The sequence below is a fragment of the Cyprinus carpio genome, chromosome B17, assembly GCF_018340385.1.
Source record: "Cyprinus carpio isolate SPL01 chromosome B17, ASM1834038v1, whole genome shotgun sequence".
Taxonomy (NCBI): Eukaryota; Metazoa; Chordata; class Actinopteri; order Cypriniformes; family Cyprinidae; genus Cyprinus; species Cyprinus carpio.
This window is the reverse complement of record NC_056613.1, coordinates 4,672,458-4,698,037: the sequence shown is the minus strand read 5'-3', so window position 1 is coordinate 4,698,037 and position 25,580 is coordinate 4,672,458. Positions and strand designations below refer to the sequence as shown.

The 25,580-nt window shown below is 34.4% G+C and overlaps 3 protein-coding genes across 3 annotated transcripts in view; 1 reads left to right on the top strand and 2 right to left on the bottom strand.

Moving 5' to 3' along the window:
• Positions 1 to 7,766, bottom strand: part of LOC109108051 (kinesin-like protein KIF26B) — a 92,205-nt gene extending 84,439 nt beyond the window's left edge. The window contains exons 1-2 of the mRNA XM_042743279.1: positions 7,323 to 7,766; positions 6,703 to 7,092 (exon numbers count right to left, since the gene is read on the bottom strand). Of these exons, the coding sequence (XP_042599213.1) occupies positions 6,703 to 7,092; positions 7,323 to 7,379 (447 nt within the window). The 5' untranslated portion in view covers positions 7,380 to 7,766. The remainder of the gene's footprint in view (positions 1 to 6,702; positions 7,093 to 7,322) is intronic.
• Positions 7,767 to 9,132: 1,366 nt separating this feature from the next.
• Positions 9,133 to 12,011, bottom strand: efcab2 (EF-hand calcium binding domain 2). Its single transcript, XM_019121230.2, has 7 exons — positions 11,944 to 12,011; positions 11,665 to 11,749; positions 11,433 to 11,505; positions 11,282 to 11,361; positions 10,264 to 10,306; positions 10,023 to 10,089; positions 9,133 to 9,854 (listed from the first exon to the last, which is right to left on the bottom strand). The coding sequence occupies exons 1-7, from the start codon at positions 11,963 to 11,965 to the stop codon at positions 9,736 to 9,738; spliced, it is 489 nt and encodes a 162-aa protein (XP_018976775.1). The 5' UTR covers positions 11,966 to 12,011; the 3' UTR covers positions 9,133 to 9,735.
• Positions 12,012 to 13,027: 1,016 nt separating this feature from the next.
• On the top strand, positions 13,028 to 24,815 carry LOC109108433 (heterogeneous nuclear ribonucleoprotein Ua). Its single transcript, XM_042743278.1, is given in 15 exon segments — positions 13,028 to 13,618; positions 15,181 to 15,289; positions 16,329 to 16,402; positions 16,618 to 16,757; positions 16,844 to 16,943; positions 17,042 to 17,154; positions 17,969 to 18,232; positions 18,308 to 18,409; positions 18,412 to 18,432; positions 18,508 to 18,636; positions 19,186 to 19,355; positions 21,300 to 21,571; positions 21,684 to 21,922; positions 23,029 to 23,124; positions 23,289 to 24,815. Coding segments are annotated over 15 exon segments (2,307 nt in total). The 5' UTR covers positions 13,028 to 13,191; the 3' UTR covers positions 23,340 to 24,815.
• Positions 24,816 to 25,580: the final 765 nt, after the last annotated feature.

Genomic DNA, 25,580 nt, shown 5'->3' with positions numbered 1-25,580 from the left:
AAGGTCTAACCCCTCTATATCATCTATGTGAATTCATTTAGCTGATTACATGCCATGTCAAAAAAAACGAATAAGTACCTGTTAAAAGCTGCACGCATAACAATCTAGTGTAAGTTCTTTATGGGGTTTTTTGTCTTTTTCAGTCAAAAAAGACTAAAACATACAGAAGAGGCCAATTAATAATTTAAAGAAAGGCGTCTCTTTTTATTACCATGGAGAAGAACATGTCTTCTTGTTTAGACAAATGGACAAGGGAAAAATAACACAAAACAAGATACGCATTTGCTGAATGGGAAAAAAAAGAACAGCAGGTTTTTATGGGAAATTATTTTGTAAAACAAATTAATACAGGAAGAGACAGAAGTTAAATAGAAATGTGCAATAAAGATGGATAAATAGATCAACATAAAATAGACCGATCACAATTCATTGTGCAAATACATGTAAAATGAAGACCAATCACATTTCTGTATGCAAATACAGGTAGTGTAATGTTGAGCCAATGGAAGATTTTCTAACCTGAATCACAAATAAAAAATAATTACATTAAATAAATAATATTTATTTATTTCATATGATTATTTTATAATAAATTGATCATATTTATGATTATTAAAGACTTCATTTATTAAAGTTTGAATTGTGTCTGTTAAGTGGATTGGTTTGAAAGCCCTCAGCTTACATTCACAGCAGGCGATTTTTTTCTCAAATGTTTGCTGTATTTTATATTCTTTTTCATCTAGTGTTCTTATCAAGAGTGTTTTTTGGAGGCCAGGGTGGAGGGTTGCTTAAAAGCTTCAAAGCAGAGGTCCCAGGCAACATCAACTGCCTCCATGGAGGAAACAGCCCTGTTGTTGTGTGGTGGGGCAATTAAAAAAGTTGAGTTGGTCAGTAGGGGGGCAGAGGCCTGTTCTCAGGTTAAAAGCAGAACGAATGGCTCTCTCCACATGTGTGTAAAACCAGTGACCGCATGAGAGATCACAGCGGTGTGTGACAACAAGGGTAAAGTGGAGTTCATGCTGACTAGCACTGCTAATGAGAGATACTTTACATATGGTTTACGACAGCTGAGGTTGAGCACATGTGTTCATAAACCCTGTAGGCGCAACAAAAATTACTGTGTTACAGTATTCTATATATACATAGAATAATTCTGTAAAAATAGATATTTGATTTTTTTACAGGTGATTTACCTGTATTTAATTTTGCGCTTTACTGTCTGTAAAAATTCATGTTTGTTTGTTTTTAGTTTAGTTTTTCCTTTTCAACAACTCAAAAACACCCTGTACAGTTAACCTCCAGGTCCTAGAAATTGATTTGTGTTCAAGTTTAATCTGATTCTTTAGGAACTTTCACTCTCAAACTGACTGTTTCCATCATCCTTTATAAATGAGCTGAGCACAAAAGACATGACATGGCATTTAGTCAGAAATGTCATAGTAAATAACCACATCCAGAAAGCTTTTAAAAAAATAAAGTGGCAATTCAATATTTAAAAGGCCACTAAACAAACAAATGCAAAATGCATTCAGTTGGACACGATTAAAAAACAATATGCATTTTTTTCGGCAAGTTAACACTTGCATTGCATCATTCTTCAAAGGTATCTAGTGAGTTTTAGTTGAGAAAACTGTGCATACTTGCAATACTTTCCTTGTGAGCACAAAATCCATACTCAGACTGAAACCTACACATTCAACACATCAAACCATCCAGTCTCCATAGATGCATTTCACAAGTCTGTCGAAATCTTTCATTCTATTTCCACACAATGACAAAGCCACGAGTGACTAATGTGAACCAGCACTGCTGATCACTGACTAAAAATCACGGCTCTTCCGAACCAGGCGGTATCCTCCTTCAAGGCAATTCAGCTTTGATCATGGAGAACTTCGATCTGGCTCGGTCCAGCTAATCCCTGTGAGATCGATTGCCCATGTTCAAGGGGGAGAACCTGGTGTTTTCTCTGACTTGGTTCTGGGGTGGATTACAGGCCTTTATGCTTTGGGGGAAGTGCTGGCAGTGATTACGGTTTACAGCAGCAACCTGACTGGACTCTTGAAATACAGTTTTGAGTTCCACTAAAAAACAAACCACCCACTCCGCAAAACCTACAGTGGGTTTAAACATCTGCCGCATTTGGCATTGTGAGAGTAGTGTTTATGGGTCATGGATGCTGTTTGGAGAAAGTGCTGTATTACATATACACAGACAAATCTCAAAAATATTCCCCAACAGCTTCAGGTTGACATTCAGCAGAATGTCAACCAACTTTCATAACATCCAGTAAATCTTTGGACACCAAAGGTGGGGAAAATGTCAAATTTTAGTTGAAAATTTTAAAGAAAATGTGTCGCAGACCCGCCGTTTGATTGATTTCAAGCAAATGAAGTTGACGTCAAAATCTAATGTTTGCTTCCCATCAAGCTTTAATGTGTGACAGTCAATTTTTGGTTGGAAATTCATACTGAGCTATGTCAAAACATAACATTGTTATTACATCAAGCTCCAACTTAGGACAAGCATTGGATTTTAGGCACTTGATACCACAACTTGAATTTGACATTGTGGATGTTAATCTCACAACTTTTAGCAGACGATGGGTTTTCATTACCACACCTTGTGACTCAGTGTCAATAATTGATGTCAATATGATATTGGCATGACAAGTTTGGAAGATGCTGAATTTTGGATACATGGGTGAAAACCAACAAAATATCTATCTAATTATGTTATAATTTGTGTGGACATTAGTCTGATGTTTAGCAGACACTGGGTTTAAGTTACTTAATATCACATCTTCTTAAAACCAACAAAATGTCAGGTCGTCATATTCAATGCCAATTTGACGTTGACATATTATAACATTGGTGGCCTGCTGGGATACTTGTTCAAAAGAAGCAAAACACAGTTTATTCAAAGCCCTGCAAAAGCTTCAAGCTGTAATACAGCAGCAAACCTCGGCCTCTGCATAAAAAAGGTAGCCCATCAACAATTCATACCCATGAAAAGAGCAGGTATTTAAGACTGACCATTACTTGATGAGAGACCCTCAGCTGTAAAAAAAAAAAAAAAAAAAAAAAAAAAACAGAAATTAATGGTTCATAAAGCACTGGACCATGTTGTTGTGAATCCAAACAGTTTCAACCTATAAACAGTTCTGACTTACACTGACTGTCAGCAATCCTCTGTTGTTGTAAGCAGCTATCAGGTCACAGTCTTTAAAGCCGCAATATATTATTCACAGTCATTTCCAACAAGAAGTCATTTGTGCTCCCCAAACGAGCTCACCAAATCCTACAGAGACATGCATGTTCAGTTTTCCCATCGCTGGACTGTATTCATATCTGCCCTAGTGACACCATTACACCCTGGCGTCGAGACAAGCCTGCCGCTGGACAGGAGGGACTGCCATTTACAGTAGAACGCTGACTGAATTAAGCCAACGTCAGCAACCCCTTCCCGTTTATTCCTATCAGTCCATAGTGAAAAAGCGACCTCTTTATATGATAATGCCTTGCTCACCTGAGAGGCATAAAAAGAGCATTAAATGTGAAATATGTATGAAGCTCACGCCCATAAAGTGTTGCTGCCGTGGCAACAGTGCTCTGTTGGAAATGGGAGCTGTGTGTGCATGGGATTGAAATGAACATGCTTCTGTTCAACGGGTGTAATCTAAAGACGAACCCCAGGGGACGTTCACAACGCAGCAATTCCCACAGCACAAGTTCGGTGAGCTACAGCCTACTACTGTTCCAGTATTCTACATTCCATTTACAGTTGGATGTGAGATATTCCTACTTCAAATGGCAATAGAAGAATCATTTTGTGTTCCAAAAAAACCTTTCAGTGAACCATTCTTAAAAGAACCATTTTTTTAAGAGAAAGAAGATTTTAATAATCTGAAGGATCTTTTTCCAAAATAAAAAACCTTCCCTCTTAAAAATAAAGGTTCTTTATTGGCATCTGTGGTTGAAGGTTCTTTGGGGGACCCAAAATGGTTCTTCTATGGTATATGTTTTGTGCAATGGAAAGGTTCCATGGATGTTAAAGGTTTTTCATGGAATAATAGATGTAAATAAAGAACCTTTATTTTTAAGAGTAATGCTAACATTTATTCTGCATGCATAAGATCATCAACAGAGTGTCATTTACCATGTTTTAAACACTTGACTCTGCAAATGTTTGCTATACAGTTTTAAGCATCAAACAACGTAGGAACTCTTGAGTTTTATTAGAATACTATAAGTCGATGTTCATCACTTCCCTCTACCCTACTGCACTTTTTCTAGAAGGAAATTAGAAAATTTTACTTTCAGAGTGCAATGGAACACAGCATAGTGCAAGATCTCCAGATGGATCGTATATCAGAATGAGGCTTTACCCTTCAGTTCATGTCACAACACTGTCACTAATCACCATGTGTGTGAAGATCCTGCAGAGAAAAGCCCAAACACTCAGTAACGTCTCCTTTAAAATTGCCTCCAGCTTAAAGAGTGCTCTCATGGCCACCCTGCTCTCCAGTGAACCCCTCTCCTTCCCATCATCCCCTCCTCCTCCAGCTCATTTTAATGGGCACCTCCAGGTCACTTGCAGCTGGCAGAACTGGCCATAAAATCTGGAGACCAACAGCAGGTCTGAAACACGAGCCACGGCCACACCAGATCAATTGTGCTCTTTAAAAACAGCAAAATGCAACTTTTAGTAATAATAATTATATTAATTCACACACACACACACACACACACAGAGGTTTATGATATCAACTTAGACACAGCCCATGATGGGATCTAAATGCAGATGTGATGTTTTGGACTACTAAGAGCTAATCTTTTTTTTCTTTTTTTTTTTTTTTTTTGAAAGGATAAACGGTGCAATTATTGAAATGAAGAACATAATAGATGCCATATGTTTGTGTTCCTTTAATTGAAAGCATTGCAACTGTGATCACGTTGTAGTTCATAACATCTTAACACAAACAGAGGAGCTATATAGTATATATAAAGCAATACATAGAAATGATAGCACAGTATCAAATATTGTACTGATACTGAAGCTCCATATCACATTGTTTGTGAAATCACAGCGCCCCCTGTTCTTCATAATGGATATTTATTGAATTAGACAAACTGTGCTTTGGCTCCCATGGGGCGCAAACAAAACAATTGATCAATAATATAATAAGGTAGGATTTATCCGTATAAACCATTTCTTTCTATGTGTAAATCATACTGCCTTGTCTGCTTATACACAGCCCCCGGTATTAGACACTGAAAATGAAATGAGCACACGGCGAAACTTGATATTTACGCACACATGCATCCGCACATGACATCCTGACTGGCGCATCCATAGAGGATTACGCTGCAGTGCCTTAGGTTCAGCACTCTGCAGGTTTTAAAGTTGGGAGGTGCATTTTTTGCGTGTCACCTATATAGCAGACACGTACTTTGTTTAACAGCTTACAGCGGACAAGAACATGATTTGAACAGCGCTTGTGGAACACACACTCACAGAACACAGCTAATAAGAACATAGTTCACTGGTGCGTTCAGTAGCAGTTGACAATGATGCATACCAGGGCGAGTTTTTTAAGGCTCCAATGCCAAAACCCGAAAAACTAATCATAAGGGATAATTAAAAATATTCACAAATCATAAAAATATCACTTCTCTGCAGGGCGCTCATGCGTTAGTTGAGCGCCACCAAAGCCACATCATGGTATCTGTTGATTTACAACACGTGAATTCATCCACTTCTGATATTACACTCCCGAAGTCTTCTTAAATCCAACGCGAAAATACATAAGTAAGTGGCTCTGGTTGAACTGTTAGAGTAAACTTTAAAGTTTACTTACACATGTGTATCTGATATGAATAAAACATTTCTAATTATAATGGAAAGGATTATTATTGCCTCTTCCTTTGAATCACCAAACTCTAAATGTATTTGATTTTTTAACTTATATGTCTGAAACCTAAAATAAACATTATGTGGGTTGAAAACACTGAAAAGTTGCACATATATGACAGCTCTGAACGCGCCTTTGGCTCAGCGCCAGCCAACACGTGAAAGCACATTTGATTTAGCAGTGATCACGTCAGACTGGGACCAGCCTAGACTGATCACACCGCGCACAATAATTATTTAGTTGTGCTCAAAACCTCCTCGTGCATAACGTCTTAGGTTAATACAAACAGAGGATTTAAAAAATGTTTTAATACGTTTACGTATTTATTTTTTGCATGTCAGAGAGTGCAGCACTCCGCCCCTCGTGCAACACTTCTGTGTGTTTTCAAACAGTTTAATGCACGCCCCTCGTGCAACACTTCTGTGTGTTTTCAAACAGTTTAATGCAAAATTGCTATTTTTTTTCTTTCTCTTTATCTATTTTATTCTTTATTTTGTAAGTTGCGATTTGTTTTGCTAGCGAGAAGTGAGAACAACCATACTGTGATAGAAGGGAATTAATCGATAAATAGCAGTGCACGACAAATTTTAATTTAATTCTAGTTTGAAATCTTAACGTTGTGCATTTCTTGGTTAGCCACTCCAAGATTTCTTATCCAAAATTACGCACTGCAACACTGGAGTTCACACTTCATCATGGACACCCGATATCATTTGTATCTGCATAACGCATTACCATGTCGAAAACTGATTTCAGAATATGCTTACGCGACTTAGTATCTGTCAGCCTACCTTGCTAGAGTACGGTCCGGGAATGAGTAGTTTTAATGCCTGCCTCTTCAGCTCCACCAGCCGAGCGTTGCAGTTCTCGCACCAGATGCCCCGATCAGAACCAGGTGAGCTCCCGCTACCCGAGGCTGGAGAACCAGTGCCGAATCCTGGAGATCCGCCTAACGAACCGGGCGAACCGGTGCTGATTCCAGGAGATATCGTAACAGGTGAGCCGGAGAAAGAGCCCGGGGATGATATTCCTGATCCGGGGGAAGGGGTTCCAGAGGACCCAGGCATGGAGCCCGCGCCTTCAGGGACCGGGCGACTGGCGCTCCGGGACTCCTCGTAAGCCTTCCGGTACCAGGTTTCAGGAGAGAATGATGCTGACTTCGTAGGGGATGAATCGGTCATCTGCAAGAAATCATAGTTGAGAATTAAAAGCAGTGATTTAAACATTAATGTCTGGGTTACAGATATGGTAAATATGAAAAAGTATGCAAAGTGGTTTATTAATTTGCATACTGAGTTTGACGTTGAAATAGATTGTTGTTTTTCCTCAGTTAAAGATAATTTATTGTCCTGAATATGCGCATACCTTTACATAAAATAGCTATAATAAATATAAATTTAATAAATCTTACCCCATATTTTCTACTCCTGGTCCCAGATCTGTCTTTATTCCCTGTTAGAGAGGTCATGATAAAGCCTGATACAGAGGGACTGTTGAAATAACTGTGCTCCCTGTAACATCCACAGCCAAAAGATCCAAAAAATCAATCTCTGGTCAGTTCAGTAGCCCTGCTAAAGTCCAGTCTCAGCGACTAGTACCATGCAGAAATCTATCCATCTTCCTCAGTGGAATATGAATAACAGATGGTCCAATCTGAAATGTCCAGCAGTGGATTATCCCGTTCTTTCTTATGCTCTCTGATATTCTGAATCCATGTGCAGTGTTTTAGATTTCACAGGATCCCAGCACAGGCGCATTTTCCCATGCATATGGACTTGTGTGAAGCGCAGGCTAACAGCAGATCAGGCTGTTGGAGGACTGATCTCTGCGCTGCTCTCACTCCAGAAGAGCGCACACATCTGTCTCTGGGTAGATTGGCCACGCCTCCTCCGCGCCTCTCAGCGAATAGAATGTCCGAGATCTACTGACTGACATGTGGGAGTGTACAGTTGTTCACACGCTGAACTAAACAACAACGACCGACTCTAGCGCAAGTTTTAATTATGAAGAGTCAATTTCGATATTATAATCTAATGACTTTCGGAAATTCTTTCAGTGTTGTTCTGTTAGAAATTCGTCTCACGCAACAAAGATGGTATTGAACTAAATATCAACTTCATATTTATGTACGTATTTATTTTTATTTATATGTGCAAATATATAATAAATAATAACAACATTAATTTAACTTACGTGGTTGCTGAAAAAAGTTGTTTTAAAACGTATATAAACTATATAAATGTAAAAATGCACTTTTTTGTTAAGACCATCACACCTTTAATTCGCACCCTACAATGGTTCGGGAGTTTTATAGTTAAAACCCTAATGAAATCAATCCAATGAATGACATGAAACTGTTTTGGAGCATAATAATAACAATATAAGAATAATAGCAATATTTAAAAAATAAAATAACAATAAAACATTTAAAATTTTATAAAAAAAATTTTTTTTTAAATTAAAATATTGTAAAGTGTGAAATGCTCAAATTGGTTACAAACATGCCAATTAAACCACTTAAGTATATATAAAAGATGAAACCAACAAGAAACATTTGCAAGTCATTTTGAAATATAGGCTATGGCAATATTTCTTAACTGACCAAATGTTGTTTTGAATTGGAATGAGAATAAATAGCCAGCATTGTTTTGGTTGTATTGTTAGTTCAGCAGGAATTTGAAGGGAAAATTTATAAGCATGGGTAAGCAGCGCCACCTACTGCTCACACATTTAAATAAACACCCCATCTACAACCCACCGCTTCACGTGAGACTCTAAGATTAAGAAATAAGCAAATGACCATCAGTTTTTAGTAAAAATGAAACAGTACTGCTTTATCAGTCATATTTAAGACAAGATACACAGACATATACGTAAACTGTCATAAACCTAAAAACTCAGTATTGCTCAGAATAGTAGTCAGTCTATACTTTTTGGACCACTGAATCTTCACCTATACTTTATAATACATAAAAAAGCTTATACAAACAGGAAAGGCTGAGATGGTTATTGTAGCCTTTTCCAGTTTTTACAATATTATACACAATACTTGATGCACTATTTGGGGTTTTTCAGCTTACAGGAAAAGATAGTATATTTAGTTTTTACACTATTCTCTAAGAGTAATGCATATAGTTGAAGTTAAATATATAAAGAAAAATCAAAAAAAAAAAACACATTTACAATAAAAAAATAAAATTTTACTGATCATTTAAGATCATTTAAAAATTTAAAAGCATATTTCATGAAATGTTAGATCATAATTTGCCATACCACCACCAGTATGCAACTTTTATGATTGCATTCTGTAAAGGCCATCATAAGTAATGTGTTTCTCTGGTCAGTTCACAGTGGGGCAGTTTTGTTCCTGGTCTCTCCCTCACACAGACACACTCATGGGGCACAGGTTAATTAGGAAAAAATGAGCTGCAAGAATATGCCACCCCTTCACAAAACCTGTATTAGAGTCTGCTAATGAAACTGAAAGAAAGACACCACACACTGACTTTATAATGAAGCTCTCAGACACACACCTGGCCTTAGAAAACCTGCCTCATTAATAGCGAGAATGATTAATCGGTCTATGATACACCCTCTCATTCTTGCACACATTCTCCACTTTAAAGGCTATTTGAATAATTATGAATAGGGTACAATATCATACTGTGTAATTTTGCCAAACTATTTATTAAGCAAAGAGTATTAAGGCATTATGAACACTATTAATGATATATATACCATGGGTAAAGAGTCAAAATAAATTGTACAGTATATTATTTATTATAAAAATACTTATTTGTTCGATCTAATCATGCCGTCAGCCCTCATCGAGTGTCATCAAAAGTCATCATGCTCACAAAGTCTTTGTAGAGAATGACATTTTTATCAGGATCAACAGCTGCAGACAGCATTTCATCCATCTCTTCCTGTGTGAAGGGCTCTCCTTCGAAAGAAAGAAAGAAAAAATAAAAACTTCTGAATGACTGAACTTGACATCTTTGTGGATTCCTTGTATTGTTAAATCGTCTGACAAATGAGCATTGCACACTGATTTCAAAACATTAGAAGCCTATACTAAAATACAAACCGCTAAAGTCACATATGGACATACCTTCTTGTGTTAAATATTTGGTCAGTTCCTCTGGTTCCAAGTGTCCTTTTTTCTGTTGATCTAACACCTTTAAAAAGAGATAACAGCACCATTACATTCATTCATTCCATTGGTCAAAGGTCTTCATTTTTATATCCAATTTAAAGTTTTTTTAATTTTTTTTCTCTGTAGTGCATTCAAGGTAAATTCAAACAACAAAACAAGAAGAGTAAAAATATTTAGTTGTTAGAGCATTAGGCACCTCAAAGGCCTGAAGGAGCAGGTCTTCTGTAATAGGACGGAACCTGCAAAAAAAAAAAAAAAAAACCTGAAACAGAGCTAAAATTGTCACCAATGGACTTTTCAATCAAGAATTTATAATGTGGTTCATCTAGGGTTCACAGCTTAAAACACAAACATATAATCACTGCTGCTAATAGTGTTCATCGTTTGTTTGATTACGTCATTAACTGAATTTTACCGTATATTTCTGCCGTATGTACATCTATTTGACTGAGTCCCCACTAATAAGCTACTACTAAATATATTGTAGAAACTTAATTTTCTGTAAAGCTGCTTTGCATCGTGAAAAGCGCTATACAAATAAACTTGAATTGAATTGAACTTTAACAATTTTTAGCATATTGTTTGGGCATATCTGATCTTGTCCCATGCATGTTTTTGGATGTTCAATTTGGAAATGTCTTAATAGTTTGTTAATAGTAAATTGTTTGTTAAATGCACACTGACAAGGTGCTCTATGACCAGTGTTATTTTAGAATTATTCTAATATTTTCAACTAACTTTTAGTTTAAAGTTTAGTTTATGTTTTAGTATTTTTAATGTGCATTTGCAAATTTTTAAGTATTTTTTAAAAATATTTTTATTTAATGTATTTTTATTTCAGTAATTCGAGTACTTCAACTTATTTATTTTATTTAGTTGTCAAGGCAAGTTTTTTTCTATGTTCTCTTTTTTTATCTAATGTTTACTTTATTTTAGTTTCAACTTTATTTCCATTACTCCAAAATGATTTTTAGGAGTTTTTGTTTCAGTGAACAATAACAACTCGATCAGTTGTTACAGTTAAAGAATTAGACTGTTGGCCATATTGGACATAACACCATTTAGACACAGAAAACCAAAAATAATAATTTCCTTTAAAAACATCTGTTTTGGCAGGGATGTGTAATTGTTTGTAATTTTGCAGAAAGCTCAAGATTATTATAATTTATCCAACTGATCCTAATCACTTCACTCTCAGTGACTTTCAGTCTTACTTTCGCTCCAGCAGGATCTTAGTCATAGTTGGAAGAAACTTCTCATAGCGTACAAACCCATTCGGCTCTTCTTCTTCTAGCTGTAGAAATAGTCACACAGCATAATTACAACATAATTACAATTGAACCGACTGTAAAACAGACCACTGACCTCAGCAATGATATCATGCAAATCAGCTTCTGATGGGAAACAGCCAAGGGAACGGATAATGGTGCCTATTTCCTTTTACAATGAAAAATATTCGTGTTAAACTAAAGTAACCTTCATATGTAGGACATAGACAGCTGTCAGAGTGCAAATCTAAGGATGAGAAGTACTAAAGTATGAAATAAATCAAGGATGATTTATTTCATACTTTAGTCTGAAAACTCTGAGATGTTACCTGACATCAACAGTCTTGTTGGATTCGTGGTCAAACACGTCAAAGGCGTTACTTATCCTCTTCTGAGTTTCTGTTATAATAGTATCTGACAAAAGGAAATGATGTATTTCAGAAAATGTTACAATGCTTTTTTTAGACGTCTCAGTTACTTCTTACTTCTTACTCAACGTTAGCGAGCTATATATTCGATACGTTACACAAACCAGCGCGTAAGAGTAGAAATGCTACTATGTATATCGTGAGCTTGAAAGAGAAGAAAGTTTTAAGTTACTTTGTTACCTGCGCTGTACTTGTCCGCCATGTCTAAAACATTGGTTGCTAGGTAACGTGAACACTGACTGGTCTTGCGCTTATTTATTCGTGACGTTGTTACTGGAGTATTCAAAACTTACATTTCTCACATTTTATTACAAAAAAATAAATAAAATAGTATTATATATAGCCTTCAAGAAAAAAACAAAACAATTTATAAAAATTTTTTTGCCATGTTTGCCATATCTGAACTATATCTAGGCTATTAATATTTATTAATTAACTGCATTTTATGTATATGTAAAATGATGTAGTTGTTTTGAAAACCAAATTTCTCTTAAATGCATATATAATACATTTGTATAATGTATATGTAGGATATATAGAAAAAGTTATACAAATTGTAGTTTATAGAAAAATATGTTCTTTGGCAATGCTGATATGTTTATTTCCTACTTTTATGTGCTCTTGTGGCGTTGAATAATATAATGACGCAATTTTAAATTAGTGCTTCTTTTAAATTAATATTAAATTATCGATATTATAAATATTACATTAAAATGTTTATATAAAATGCATATAGCCTTTAAGAAAATATCTAAATACAAAAAAGTTTATATTGTTAATATAATATGTTAATATATATGTTTTTATGTCCTCTTGTGTCACTGAATAATAAAATTATAGCCTACTACAATAGCAATATTTAATTAGCCTATACTAAACACTTAAAATGTTTAGTAGATTTGCGTTATCTGTACTGTATTTATTTATTTTCTGCATTTTTTGCAGTGACTGTAATCGTTTTGTAAATGTTTTGAAAACCAAATTTCTCAAGTAAGAAAAAAAAAAGTTGAATGGGCTTTTGTGGCATTGAAAAAAAAACCGATGCTACAATATTAAATAAGTAATATTTAATTTATTTTCCAGTAAACCATATATAAAAATGGTATATTTACTTTTTGCCTTCTGTGCTGTATCAAATTTGTTTATTATCATTTTCTGGACATATGAAAGTGACTAAATACTGATATTTTCTATTATGCATATGTCATAGCTGTAGTGATATTTACGTATATTATTTTGCGCATGTATCATGTGTATTACGGTAGATTAAATAAGACTCAACTGGCCCCGTTCTTCTGCGACTGCTGCCCATCAGTGACCTCATCGAGCGTCTCCGAACAGTCCGCTCTTAACCTGCTCTTCCTGGTCATATTTCATACATTCGAGGTATAACGTCTAAAGATACAAAGAAAGGATTAAAACGGCAAGATGAGCTCACTGAATGTGAAGAAGCTGAAAGTGAACGAGCTGAAGGACGAGCTGAAGAAGAGGAGTCTGAGCGATAAAGGGCTGAAGGCTGAGCTGATGGCGCGGCTGCAGGCCGCTCTGGATCAGGAGGCGCTGTCCACCAACGGCTCTGACGGACAGTACGAGGATGGAGGCGGCCTCGGGTACATGGGCGATGAAGACCTCGAGGAAGACCTGGCTGGAGAGAGTATGGAGGCTGAGGAGGAGGATGGAGATAACTCGGAGGCTGGGGAGCAGCAGGATGATGACATGGAGGAGGAGGAGGAGGACGCAGGGGTAGAGCTGGATAAATCAGATGAAGATGAAGATGTCCTGCTTAAAGAAGACGATGAGGAGATGGAGAAATTTGATGAGGATGATGTGGCTCTCGACATGGGCCCTGGCGAGGGTGAGATTACGTGATGAAGCTTGTGCAATTCATGTTTTATTTATCTGGGCTGCTATGGCAGAATATTTCATTCTGACAGCCGAGAGCATTCAGGATTTGATGTCATTCTCCGGAGCTGGTGCTGCTGGTGTCCCATTTGTGTTCCTTTGACTTAATACTCATGCAATTAACAGAATACTACATGAATTCACATTATAGTCATATAATAGATTTAATCATTGCAAAAGACAAAAATAAATAAAGACAAAAAAGATTTTAACATGTTTTAATTTAATTAATTTTTGTTTATTTTTAATTTTTATTTCATTGTATCTCAAAATTTGATACAATATTGCCATATTTATTGGCTACAAATTAAAATCTACTTCTATATTTATGGTCAGCCATACTATTTCCAGTTTTTAGGCATGCAGATGAAAAGCTTGTGTAGATGTCATATATCAAATTAAACAATAGAATCATGTTGCATAATTTTATACCATTCCCAGGAGATGGTGCCACTGGTGTACTACATGTGTACATTTTACTTGAATTTAATAGATTTAACTTTAGAAAGTGTGTCATGCAATCAATCAGTAAACAAACAAATAAACATGTAATTTATTTATTGTATTTATCCCTATTTTTTATTTATTTAATGTTTTTTATATATTTTTTTTATTCATCACTAATAATTTATTTGTACTATATGTCTCGAACTTTAATATAATATTTACATATTTAATGGCTATATGTAAGTTAATTTAAATGAAAAGTAGAAATATACTTCTATATTTATGGTCAGTTATATAGCATTACTAGTTTTAAAGCATGTAGATGTAAAGCTGGTGTAGTTGTTATACAATATATCAAATTGAACAAGAGATTCTTCTGATTTAGAAGAAACTATTTTTTTCTGTCGTGATTTGCATAAAACATTTTCTTTTGAGTTCATAAGTTACTGATTCAAATGAAATTTAAATTTAAATTTAATTTAAATTTTCAGGCACAAATAGGAAAGTTTTGGACTACCAGCTTAGAAATGCAACCATTAACCTTTAAATTAATGTTGTCATTAAATTAATATGAATTCCTGTAAGAGACTAGTTATCATTCATATTTACTTCTAAAAGGATGGATTTGTGAGTGATTTTTGCAATTTGCATATTCCTGATTTTCATTTTGTAATAATGTTTGTTCTGTCAAGCACAAGTTGCACTCATGGGGAAAGAGGTGCTTGTGAGTTTTGCCCCTTACCAAATGTGCACACACTGTAACACCTTTCTTCAAGACGCATGCAATGTGAATATGAAAATGTGTGTTACTTAGCCCAAAGTTGCACAGCAACCTCCTGTTTATACCCACTACAGTGTGCAAACTGCACTGTAAGGCATTGCTCCTTCATTTAAAACATGCAAACTTATAATTAAATACACCTTTCTTTTAAAATACTGGTCACTGCAATTCATGCACAACTGAAATAACTAGAAATCCTCCAGTAACTATGTGGACCATCATGTTACATCATGATGAGTCCAGCGGGGAGGTACGCCTCCTTATGATTTATTGTTTTATTTCCAAAGGGGATGCAGACAAGAATGATGAACGGAAGAATAAGAAGTGTGTAAAGAGACGCCGAGATGAACATGGAAGGGGCTACTTTGAATTTATTGAAGAAAGCAAATACAGCCGGTAAGAAATGTGCAGTTGTCCTCTGGTACTCCTGAGGTTCCACTGCACCTTAAAGATTTATGAGCAGTTTTGGCAGTAAAGCGCCAAATCTGACATGCTGTTCCACATCAGTGCAAAGAAACACACATTTTTACTGACCGTTTTAAATAAGGGCATCTCTGTCACCTCAGAACAAGTGGTATCTTTTCCTTAGGAATCATGTTTCAAGGTCAGATCTTGGGCTGTTAAAGGAAGAAAATGTTTATCTGATAATGTTTGCGTGGTGTATTTCCTAGAAGTTTTGACTAAAGTGATCTGGTGTATTTTTTTTGTATGTATCATATTAATATTGTTTTATGTTTATGATGGTTAATTGAATTTAATTGTATTTTCATTTATTTATCGATGAAGTGTTGTCTTTTCTCAGGTTTTTTACATAACCATACATAATATATCATTTATAAATCACTATTATAGATAGATAGATAGATAGATAGATAGATAGATAGATAGATAGATAGATAGAGATAGATAGATAGATAGATAGATAGATAGATAGATTGAATTTTTAAAAACAATAAATAAAAAAAAAAATTTACAATAAAAAAACAATATTAAAAAAAAATATACAATTTTAAATAAAAAAATTAATAATATTAATAATAATAATAATTTTAAATCAATAAGTCACAACCTTTCAAGTGGTTTACCTTTAAAATATTTCAAATGAAATCTTATTGGAGCTTATTTTATTATTATTATTATTTATTAACTAGTTTTTTTTACCATGTACATGGTTAAGATTGTACTATGTGTGTGTATCCTAAATTATAGTCACATTTTCTTTAACAAATAGTAACTTCTGATTTTTATTTAATAGTTTATTAGAAAATAGTTCATATAAATAAGCAGAATTATTGCAAAAAGCAAATGTTTCACACCTGTAAATATACTCAGTTGGAGCGTATTTAAAATCCAAAGGGAGCTCAGTGGGATCTTCTAATGGCTCTGAACTGAATTTGATTGAATTTCATGGTTATTTCTTTGATGGTTCCCTCAGGGCAAAGTCTCCCCAGCCTCCACTGGAAGAAGAGGATGAAGAGTTTGATGACACAGCTGTGTGTTTGGACACCTGTAAGTAACGATGATCCCACACAATCACGCTGAAAAGCGTAACATGCAGATTATATTTCTAAAAAGTGTAAAATGTTCAGTGAGGTTATTAAATTATTAAAAAATTTAGAGCAGAAAATTTGTTCTTCTCATCTGTTCCTCTAAGCTTTTGCCAACAGGATTTGAAGCCACTATAAAGCTTCAGAAATAAAGTGTCCGTCTCTAATTTTCCACAGACAACTGTGACCTGCACTTCAAGGTGTCTCGGGATCGGTATAGCGCCTCCTCACTCACTATGGAGAGCTTTGCTTACCTGTGGGCCGGGGGACGGGCATCTTACGGTGTGGCAAAGGGCAAGGCTTGCTTCGAAATGAAGGTAAGAGCACTGCCTTAACTTGATCTGTACTATTTATAACTGTCCTGTCATGCCCTTAGCCCTGTTTTTGCATATCTTTGCATCAGATTATAGAGAAGATTCCTGTAAAACACATTTCCAGTAAAGGAATTGAGATTCATGATGTTTTGGTGGGTTGGTCACTGGCCAGTAGCTCTCTTCTGCTAGGTGAGGGTCTTTGGTTTCTTGCAAGAATCTAGTGAAGTTGATCTAATAAATTCACAATGTCATTTGAGTATTTCTTTGCCCTTTATATATATTTACAGGGGAGGAAGCACACTCATATGGCTTTTCATCTAAGGCCAAGAAAACCAGCAACGGTGTGACGGAGGACTTTGGGGAGGCTTTTGATGAGAACGATGTTGTCGGTTGCCTTATTGTAAGTTTCAATGCGCATTCTCATTTCTCATCCACAATTAGCTTTAAATCTCTGTGCAATTACCAATGTTGACCAATAGGTGGTGCCATGTATTCATATTGTTCAATTCTGGAGTCATTAAGATTTTTATTTATTTATCTTTAAGAAATTAGTAGTTTTTTAATTGACAAGGATGCATTAAATTGATCAAAAGACAATAAAGACATTTGTAATGTAACAAAAGATTTATATTTTAGATCAATGCTGTTCTTTTGAATTTATGTAAAAAATGTGTCCATGTATCACAGTTTCCACAAAAATATTAAGCAGCACAACTGTTTCTTGTGCAGCAAATTGGAATATTAGAATGATTTCTGAAGGATCATGTGACAAGGAAGACTGGAGTAATGATGCTAAAATTCAGCTTTGCATCACAGGAATAAATTACATTATATAAAAATAGAAAACATTTATTTTAAATTCTAAAATTATTTCACAATATTACTGTTTTCACTGTATTTTTGATCAAATAAACGCAGCATTGGTGAGCATACGTGTCTTAAAAAATCTTATCTTACCTCAATGTAAGTATAGAGAGAGAGAGAGAGAGAGAGAAAGTAAGAAATAAAGTATTATATATTTATGCAATATTTTGATTTATTCAATTGCTATTATAAATATTTAGATTTTATATATAAATATTCGTATAATATTTCATTGTTTCAAAAACATGTTTAGTTCTCAACATTGTGAATGAAATGTTCAGCAAGTGTGGTGTGTCTGTGTACTTTTGGCCACAGTGCAGTACATCATAGTTGCTGTGTTTATTTGGCAGAACTTTGATGCTGAAGAAGTGGAAATTTCTCTCTCCAAGAATGGACAGGATCTGGGAACAGCTTTCAAAGTCAGTAAGGATGAGTTGGAGGGAAAGCCATTCTTCCCTCACGTCCTCTGCCACAACTGTGCTGTTGAGTTCAACTTCGGCCAGCGTGAATCCCCGTTTTTCCCCCAACCTGAAGGCTTTACGCTCCTGCAGCAGATCCCTGTGTGTGATCGTATCAGAGGACCGAAGGGACCCGAGACCAAAGAAGACTGTGAGGTTGGTTGGTTTCATACTTGAAACATTGACATGATAATTAAAAACCTCATCTAAATCTGCTATAAATCTTTATAGGTCATTGTCATGGTCGGACTGCCTGGATCAGGAAAAAGTGAATGGGTTACAAAGCACACCCAAGCCAATCCTGAATATAAAAACATTCTACAAAAACAGATTTCACAATCATAGAGAAGATGATGGTGAGTGCTGACATAAGAGAATTTTTTAGACAATATAAACATCATATTCAGTGTTATTTTTATGTTGAAATTCAGATTTCCAGTTTGAAGAGACAGATGAAAGATGTCACAAAGCTCTCAGCAATATCTCAGCGTGCTCCCCTCTTCCTCGGGAAATTCATCGAGATCGCAGCACGGAAAAAACGCAACTACATACTTGACCAGGTGACTAAATATAATCTCTTGTGTATAAATACTTATCAAAATCAAAGCAATTTATTTAAATTGAGATTTATACATCATCTGAAAGCTGCATAAATAAGCATTGATGCATGGTTTATTAGGATAGGACAATATTTGGCTGAGATACAACTATTAAAAAATCTGGAATCTGAGGGTACAAAAAAATCTAAATATTGAGTAACTCACCTTTAAACCTGTCCAAATGAAATTCTTAGCTATGCATATTACTAATCAAAAATTAAGTTTTGATATATATTTACGGAAATGTACAAAATATCTTCATGGAACATTACTTAATATCCTAATGATTTTTGGCATAAAAGAAAAATCATTCATTTTGACGCATACATGTATTGTTGGCTATTGCTACAAATATATCCATGCTACTTATGATTGGTTTTGTGGTCCAGGGTCACATATTATCTCTATTTAAACTTTGCTCTTAATACATTTATTTTTCATGTTACGTCTTCAGGGCATGTTCATTATACCAGCTGCTGAAAATACTGACCTTTAAATATCTCCCTTTAGACTAATGTATCAGCACCAGCCCAAAGAAGAAAAATGTGCCTGTTTGCTGGTTTCCAGCGTAAAGCAGTGGTAGTCTGTCCGACAGATGAGGAATATAAACAGAGGACTCAGAAAAAGGCAGAAACAGATGGCAAAGATGTACCTGAACATGCAGTCCTAAAAATGAAGGGTAAAACTTTTTTCTTGAGCCATAATTGATCTGAGATGTGTGCAACAGTGTTATTTTAGTAGTCTTAACATGCTATTATGGTATTTACAAAGTTTAGTAAGTTATATTAAGTTTTGTACCATATATATAGTTTTGTACCATTTTTATTTCAGTTGTAGTTTTAGTCATTTTAGTACTTCAGCTTAAACTTATTTTATTCCAGTTTATTCCATCTTAAGGTTTTTACTGTCACCGTCCCACCTGTGGGACGCTTGGTGCTCTTTTTTGTTGTTGTCCTTTTTCTCCATAAAATCTTTTAGTAATCATCAAAAATTAAATATCATTTGAAAGCTTAGAAGCACAAGATTCATCCTGTGAAACCATTTTGAAATCGGACATTGCGTTACCCATGGAAATGGTACTTTAAAATCTTATGGCGGTCTCCTCCCCCTTAGTGGGCAGTGTCAAGTGTCATATTACAAAATGCATTACGGTCTTTTAGAATCAAAACTTTTTATAATCTTGGCAACAAACATATCATCGGAAAGGTCTGAGTCTCAGGATTCCATATTTGATGGTTATTTAGAGTATTGAAGTAAAATTGACAGAGAAATCTAGGGAAAAATTCATTAAACAAAATTCAAAGGAGTTTTGATGGCTCCCAGTGGCTGTTTGTGGTATGACGCCCTAAATAAAATCTCACAGGAACCTCAATTTTTATCAGATCAACTTCAAATTTGGAACATAACTTATTTAGACACAAGGCTTTCATTTTATACCAATTTTAGAGTAAAACCTGTTATGTAAAATATTTATAATAAATAAAATATAATAAAATTAATATAGCGCATTTTATTTACAGTACATTTAAACTTCTATAACTTTTTGATACTTAAATTTTTTGAAAAAAATCCACTTTTGCCAAAATCTGCTAATTTTCTTCTTTAAAAAAGAGACCAACCGTAGGTCTACATTCCAAAGTGTTCATAAATTACAACAATTTAAGTTTGGATAGTGCACTTTAATGCCTATTTTAAACTACAACACTGCACTATGGAGGTCTGCACTTTTTTTTTTTTTTTTTTTGGAAGTCTTATATTTCATTTTATTATTTTAATATGTCTATTTTTTCAGTTAGTAGTTTTACAAATTAGTTGTTATACTAATTTTAGTACTTAAACTTTTTTTTTTTTTTTTTTTCAGTTAGTTGCCAGGGCAAATTTCTTTTATGAGTTTTATTTTTTTTTAATCTAATTTATTTTATTTTATTTTATCTTTATCATCAGATTATGTTTATTTTAGTTTTACTAATTTTAGTACTTCAAACCCTATTTTATTTCAGTTAGTTGACAGGGCAATTTTTTTTCATCAAATATTTTATTTTATTATTTTAATCTTTATTATGTTTTTTATTAAAGTTTTAGTTCTAGTAATTTTAGTATTTTAACCTAAACTTTTTTTTTCAGTTGCAAAGGCAAAATTTCATCTTTTAAGTTTTATATTTTCTATTTTAGTTCAAGTTTAATATATTTTTCATCTAATATTAATACTATTCTAATAATACTAATTATTAGTATTATTATATATATATTATACCAATAATGCCATCATATGTTTTTATTGTGTTTAATTTCATTTTTATCTTCTTTTTTTTTTTCAGTTTTAGTTTTGCTAATTGTAGTAATTAAATTTAAACTCATTTTAAACTTTCACAACTTGCCGAGGCAAAGTTTACATTTCAAGTTTTTCATCTAATATACTTTTCATTATTTTGGGTTTAGGTAATTATTTTGTGGAGTTTATTTTATAGATGCATTAAGAGCTTTTTCTAGCTGTATTCTATTCTATTTTATTTTATAAAACAAGTTTTAGTAATACTTTTAATTTTAGTTGACAATAAAAACACTGGTGTCCAATTCACAAAACTCCCAAAATGCCACACAATAACAGTATAACATTAATAAACAAAATACACACTGAATATGTAAGATCAGTGCTTCAGTGAAGTGCTTTATGTCGAGTTGCAGAAAGAAGCTGCTACCAAACTTCTTGAACAGTACAAGGAGGAGAGCAAAAATTCCCTTCCTCCTGAGAAGAAGCCCAACCAGGGAGGGGTTCAACCAAAGAGGGGAGGCATTCGGGGACGAGGAGGCAAAAATCTGTTCAACCGTGGTGGAGGAGGACAGGGTCAGAGGGGAGGACGAGGAGGCTTTCAAAACCGAGGCAACTTTAGGGGTGGTACGCCATTTCAGATGAGCAAAATGTTTCTTCTTATTCCTTATATACTTATTTGTATAGCGGTATACGTATAAATTCAATAATACACTGTTCCATTTTAATTGTTTGTCAGTGCCTGGACTTCGTGGTGGGTTTACCAGACCACCGAGAGGTTTCCTTCCTCCCCCTGCCTTCCGAGGAGGCTTCAACCGGGGCAGTTTCAACCACGGCGGTAGAATGCCTTACAGAGGTGGCGCCCCCAGGCCGGGACCTGGACGTGGCAATATGGTTAACATGGGCAACAGAGGAGGAGCCATGAACAGGGGCAACATGGGACGAGGGGGAGGGGCCAACCGGGGCAGCTTCAACCAGGTGAGAGATCAGTGATGACGTAGACAAGTTTTAGTTGGAAATTAAACTTTAGCTGTCATTGTAAATTTTCAATATAAAAAAACAATACTAAAATGTGACTCAAATGTAAACCAGGAATCATACGTATGCTTTTTCCACAGAAGTTCAGTGGTTTAGGGGAAAATAATCAAGGTTTTAAAAATAAGTATACTTAGAAATTAACATAGAAACTTTTTAAAATTCTGCTTTTCATTATTTTCGGTTTAGCATTGTAACGGTGTATTTCGACAAACACGCACACACACGAAGATGAAGGCTTACAGTCTTTAATAAATCCACACAGGTTATCCAGAAAGAGAAGGCTGGTGACACATACACATAAATGTTAACTTAAGACCCGACAAACTCAAACTGCACGGTTATTTTTAAACCCGCAGCTTTTTCTCTGTGGTTTGGCCATTCGTGCAAACGCAGCACCAGGTCACTGAAACAGAACATTTTTGAAAATACCTGCCAGGGTGAAGATTTTCAAAAACTCTGGTTGAAGTGTTATCGTGTTTGGCTTGTGACGTCAGAGCCTGCACTGTTATCTCCACCTACTGGAAACTTTTTCAGGCTTCTGACTGGCTAAAATGGCTTTACGGTTGAGATTATATCGCCACCTGTTGGTTTGTCATGCTCTTGACAGTGCTTCATAACATGCTTTTGCATTTTCATGTGGACGGAGATTTTTTTTAAAACAGAAGGAAAAACTCTTCTATTACTTTATAAAAATACCCATGTACATGTGGACATGACCTGAGAGTCCAACCTAACAGAACTGTGACAAGCATATTATGTTTTGTAGTTTATTTTATAAGCGCATTAAGAGCTTTTTTTTTAAGCTATATACTTAGAAATGTTTTATTTTATTTCTAAATGGTGGCTTACTGCTTAATTCAGTTTAAAACTAAAAATTCAACCAAAATGTGAACCAGGAATCATAAATCTGTATTTTCCAGAGAAATTGAGGGGTTTAGGATGAAATAATCAAGGTTTTAAAAATGTGGCTTACTGCTTAATTCAGTTTAAAACTAAAATACAACCAAATTTTGAACCAGGAATCATAAAACATTCTGTTTCCACAGAAATTCAGGGGTCGAGGAGGAAATAATCAAGGTTTTAAAAATGGCAACTTTAGCATGAACAAAGCACAAGCTTTCAACCAGAGCTGGCAACAAGGGGTAAGTCCCTCAAAAAAATATTTAATTTAATTTATATAATAATGTACGGAAATTATTTATTTATATATGAGTTCTGTGATTTTTTTAAAATGTAAAATTTGCAAAAACTATTAAAATTCTATCACGTTTCATTCTTTAATTCTCTGTATCTTTGTCTTCATTAGTTCTGGAATCAGAAACCATGGCGTCAGCAGTACCATCCTGGATATTACTGAATCATAGCTGTGATGGACTGATATCACATGAAGAGCATCAGCTTTAACTTCAGAATCAAATGTTCATTTTATCTAATGTCCTTTTGTTTTTGTACAGATTTTAATAGGACATTTCATATTGGGAGCTTTCAGAGCTTTATAGGTGACCTGTTACAGTTTTATAAATGAATATTTTATGTTTGTCTTTGACCGCAGGTTCGTATGACAATGCGGTTCAATTCAGGAATCTCAGAATTACTTCAGGGTAGGATGTTTGTCTTTAAAAACTTTCAGGGTTCAGAATTTTATGTTTAATTAGACTCTGTGTGAATCTTTGTGTAGCAGTAAAGCTCCATAACATAAGAGTCGTCAAGGCACTTTGCAGTTATATGAAGAAAATCTGTCCTGCTGCAATAATATTTTTATTTAAAAGAACATGAAACATGAAGGCCTATAAACTAAGATACTGAAATTTGGAGTAAGTCTTGTATATAAGGTCTAGTCAGCTTTTGCAAAGAAAATGAATTGAAATAACTGGAAATTTCAATGACAGTTGTGTAATAGTTTATTGTGTAACCTCTTCATTGGATTAGAATTGAATTTAGAAAGTGTTAATTTAAAAGCAGTCCATCGCCTGTACAAAAATGTTTGTGTAAAAACATTTTACAAACAAAAGTAGGTGCTAAACAGTCTGTACCTGTAAAATCTGTCCAGTGTGGAAAAGCAATGTTGTCTTGTTTTACATGTGTGTTTTCAGTGTGGTTTAATATTTTTGAGGACAAGCAAAGCTTTGTAAAACCATCAGATTTTGAAAATTATATTTTTTTCTGTAGGGAGCAATAAACAGAATTTTTGATTCTTTGCCACTAAAAATAAAAGCAGAAATGATGCTTTTATTGTTGCGGGTTTAGGATATTACTTTTTGTAGTAATTTTGCATTAAGTGCATTAAGAACTTTTTTTCCAGCTGTATTTCTTTTTAAAATTCAATGTATTATTTTGAAATGCGGCTTACTACTCCTTAATGATCTTAACTTAGGTTAAAAATTATAACATATTTTGGTCTTTTTTTTATTTTTTAAGTGTATGCCTGTTTAACACAACCTTAGCTGTGACCCCATTTTTATAGGCCTGTAAAAAATGTGTAGTTTGCTTCAAAATTATAGCAATTAACCAGAATTTTGAACTACATCATCTTACTTAAAACAGTGATTATACAATTATTTTATAATAGTGTTGTCTTTATAGTAAAGCTCTCAAATGATGCCAGGATGCCATTGTGGACTGTTAACAATAGACTGATTTTCTAATGCTTTAATAGAAAAATGTGTAATTATTGTAACTGCAAACAAATGCAAATATTAACACAATTATAACATGTTCGACAGTTTCTTTCTTTTATCCATAATTCCCACAACAGAAACACTACTGCCTAGCTATTATTTTTACTAATAGTATTATTACTTGTCCTTCTGTTCTTCAGTTAAAGAAATACTCAACTTTCATTATTCAACAACAAAACGTCAGGATTGTTAAGATGTCCTCTATGTTTATGATGCAATGACAAATGTGTTTTACCTATTGTTGGCTAAAGAAATGTCAGATATTCGGAACATATTATTTTACTACTTTAAAAGTATTACTGTCTGATCTTAATTGAAGCTTGTTTTGATGTTATATTTATTCATGATTAAGGTATTTGGTCAGGAAAGAAATATACAATTTAAATTATAATACTTTTTAATGTAGAGATTTTTCCTTCTTTCTTTTTATACCTTGCAATGTTTTGTATTTCACCTTTAATCAAATAAGAAAAAGATGAAATGAGTAACTTATTCCATGCATTCTCTTGGAAATAGATTGTTTTTAAATGCCAATAAAGTTTGATGATAACAACTGGCTTGCGTATCTATCTATCTATCTATCTATCTATCTATCTATCTATCTATCTATCTATCTATCTATCTATCTATCTATCTATCTATCTATCTCTCTATCTATCTATCTAGGACTAAGCAAAATTCCAGAAACTATCCTATAGGCATATCCATGCAGAAATATAACACTCAAGCCATCTGTTTATGTATAGCTCTGCCTCTGCCACATGAATAAGATGTAGTTACACTGAAACCAGATCCATTCATGTCAGGCTGTTTGCTGAGTCAAGCGCAACCCCTTTGAGGAGCAAAAACAAAAAAAACCCCCATTTTTAAAATTACATCAAAAAAATAACAAAATACATAAACGTACTATTACATAACCA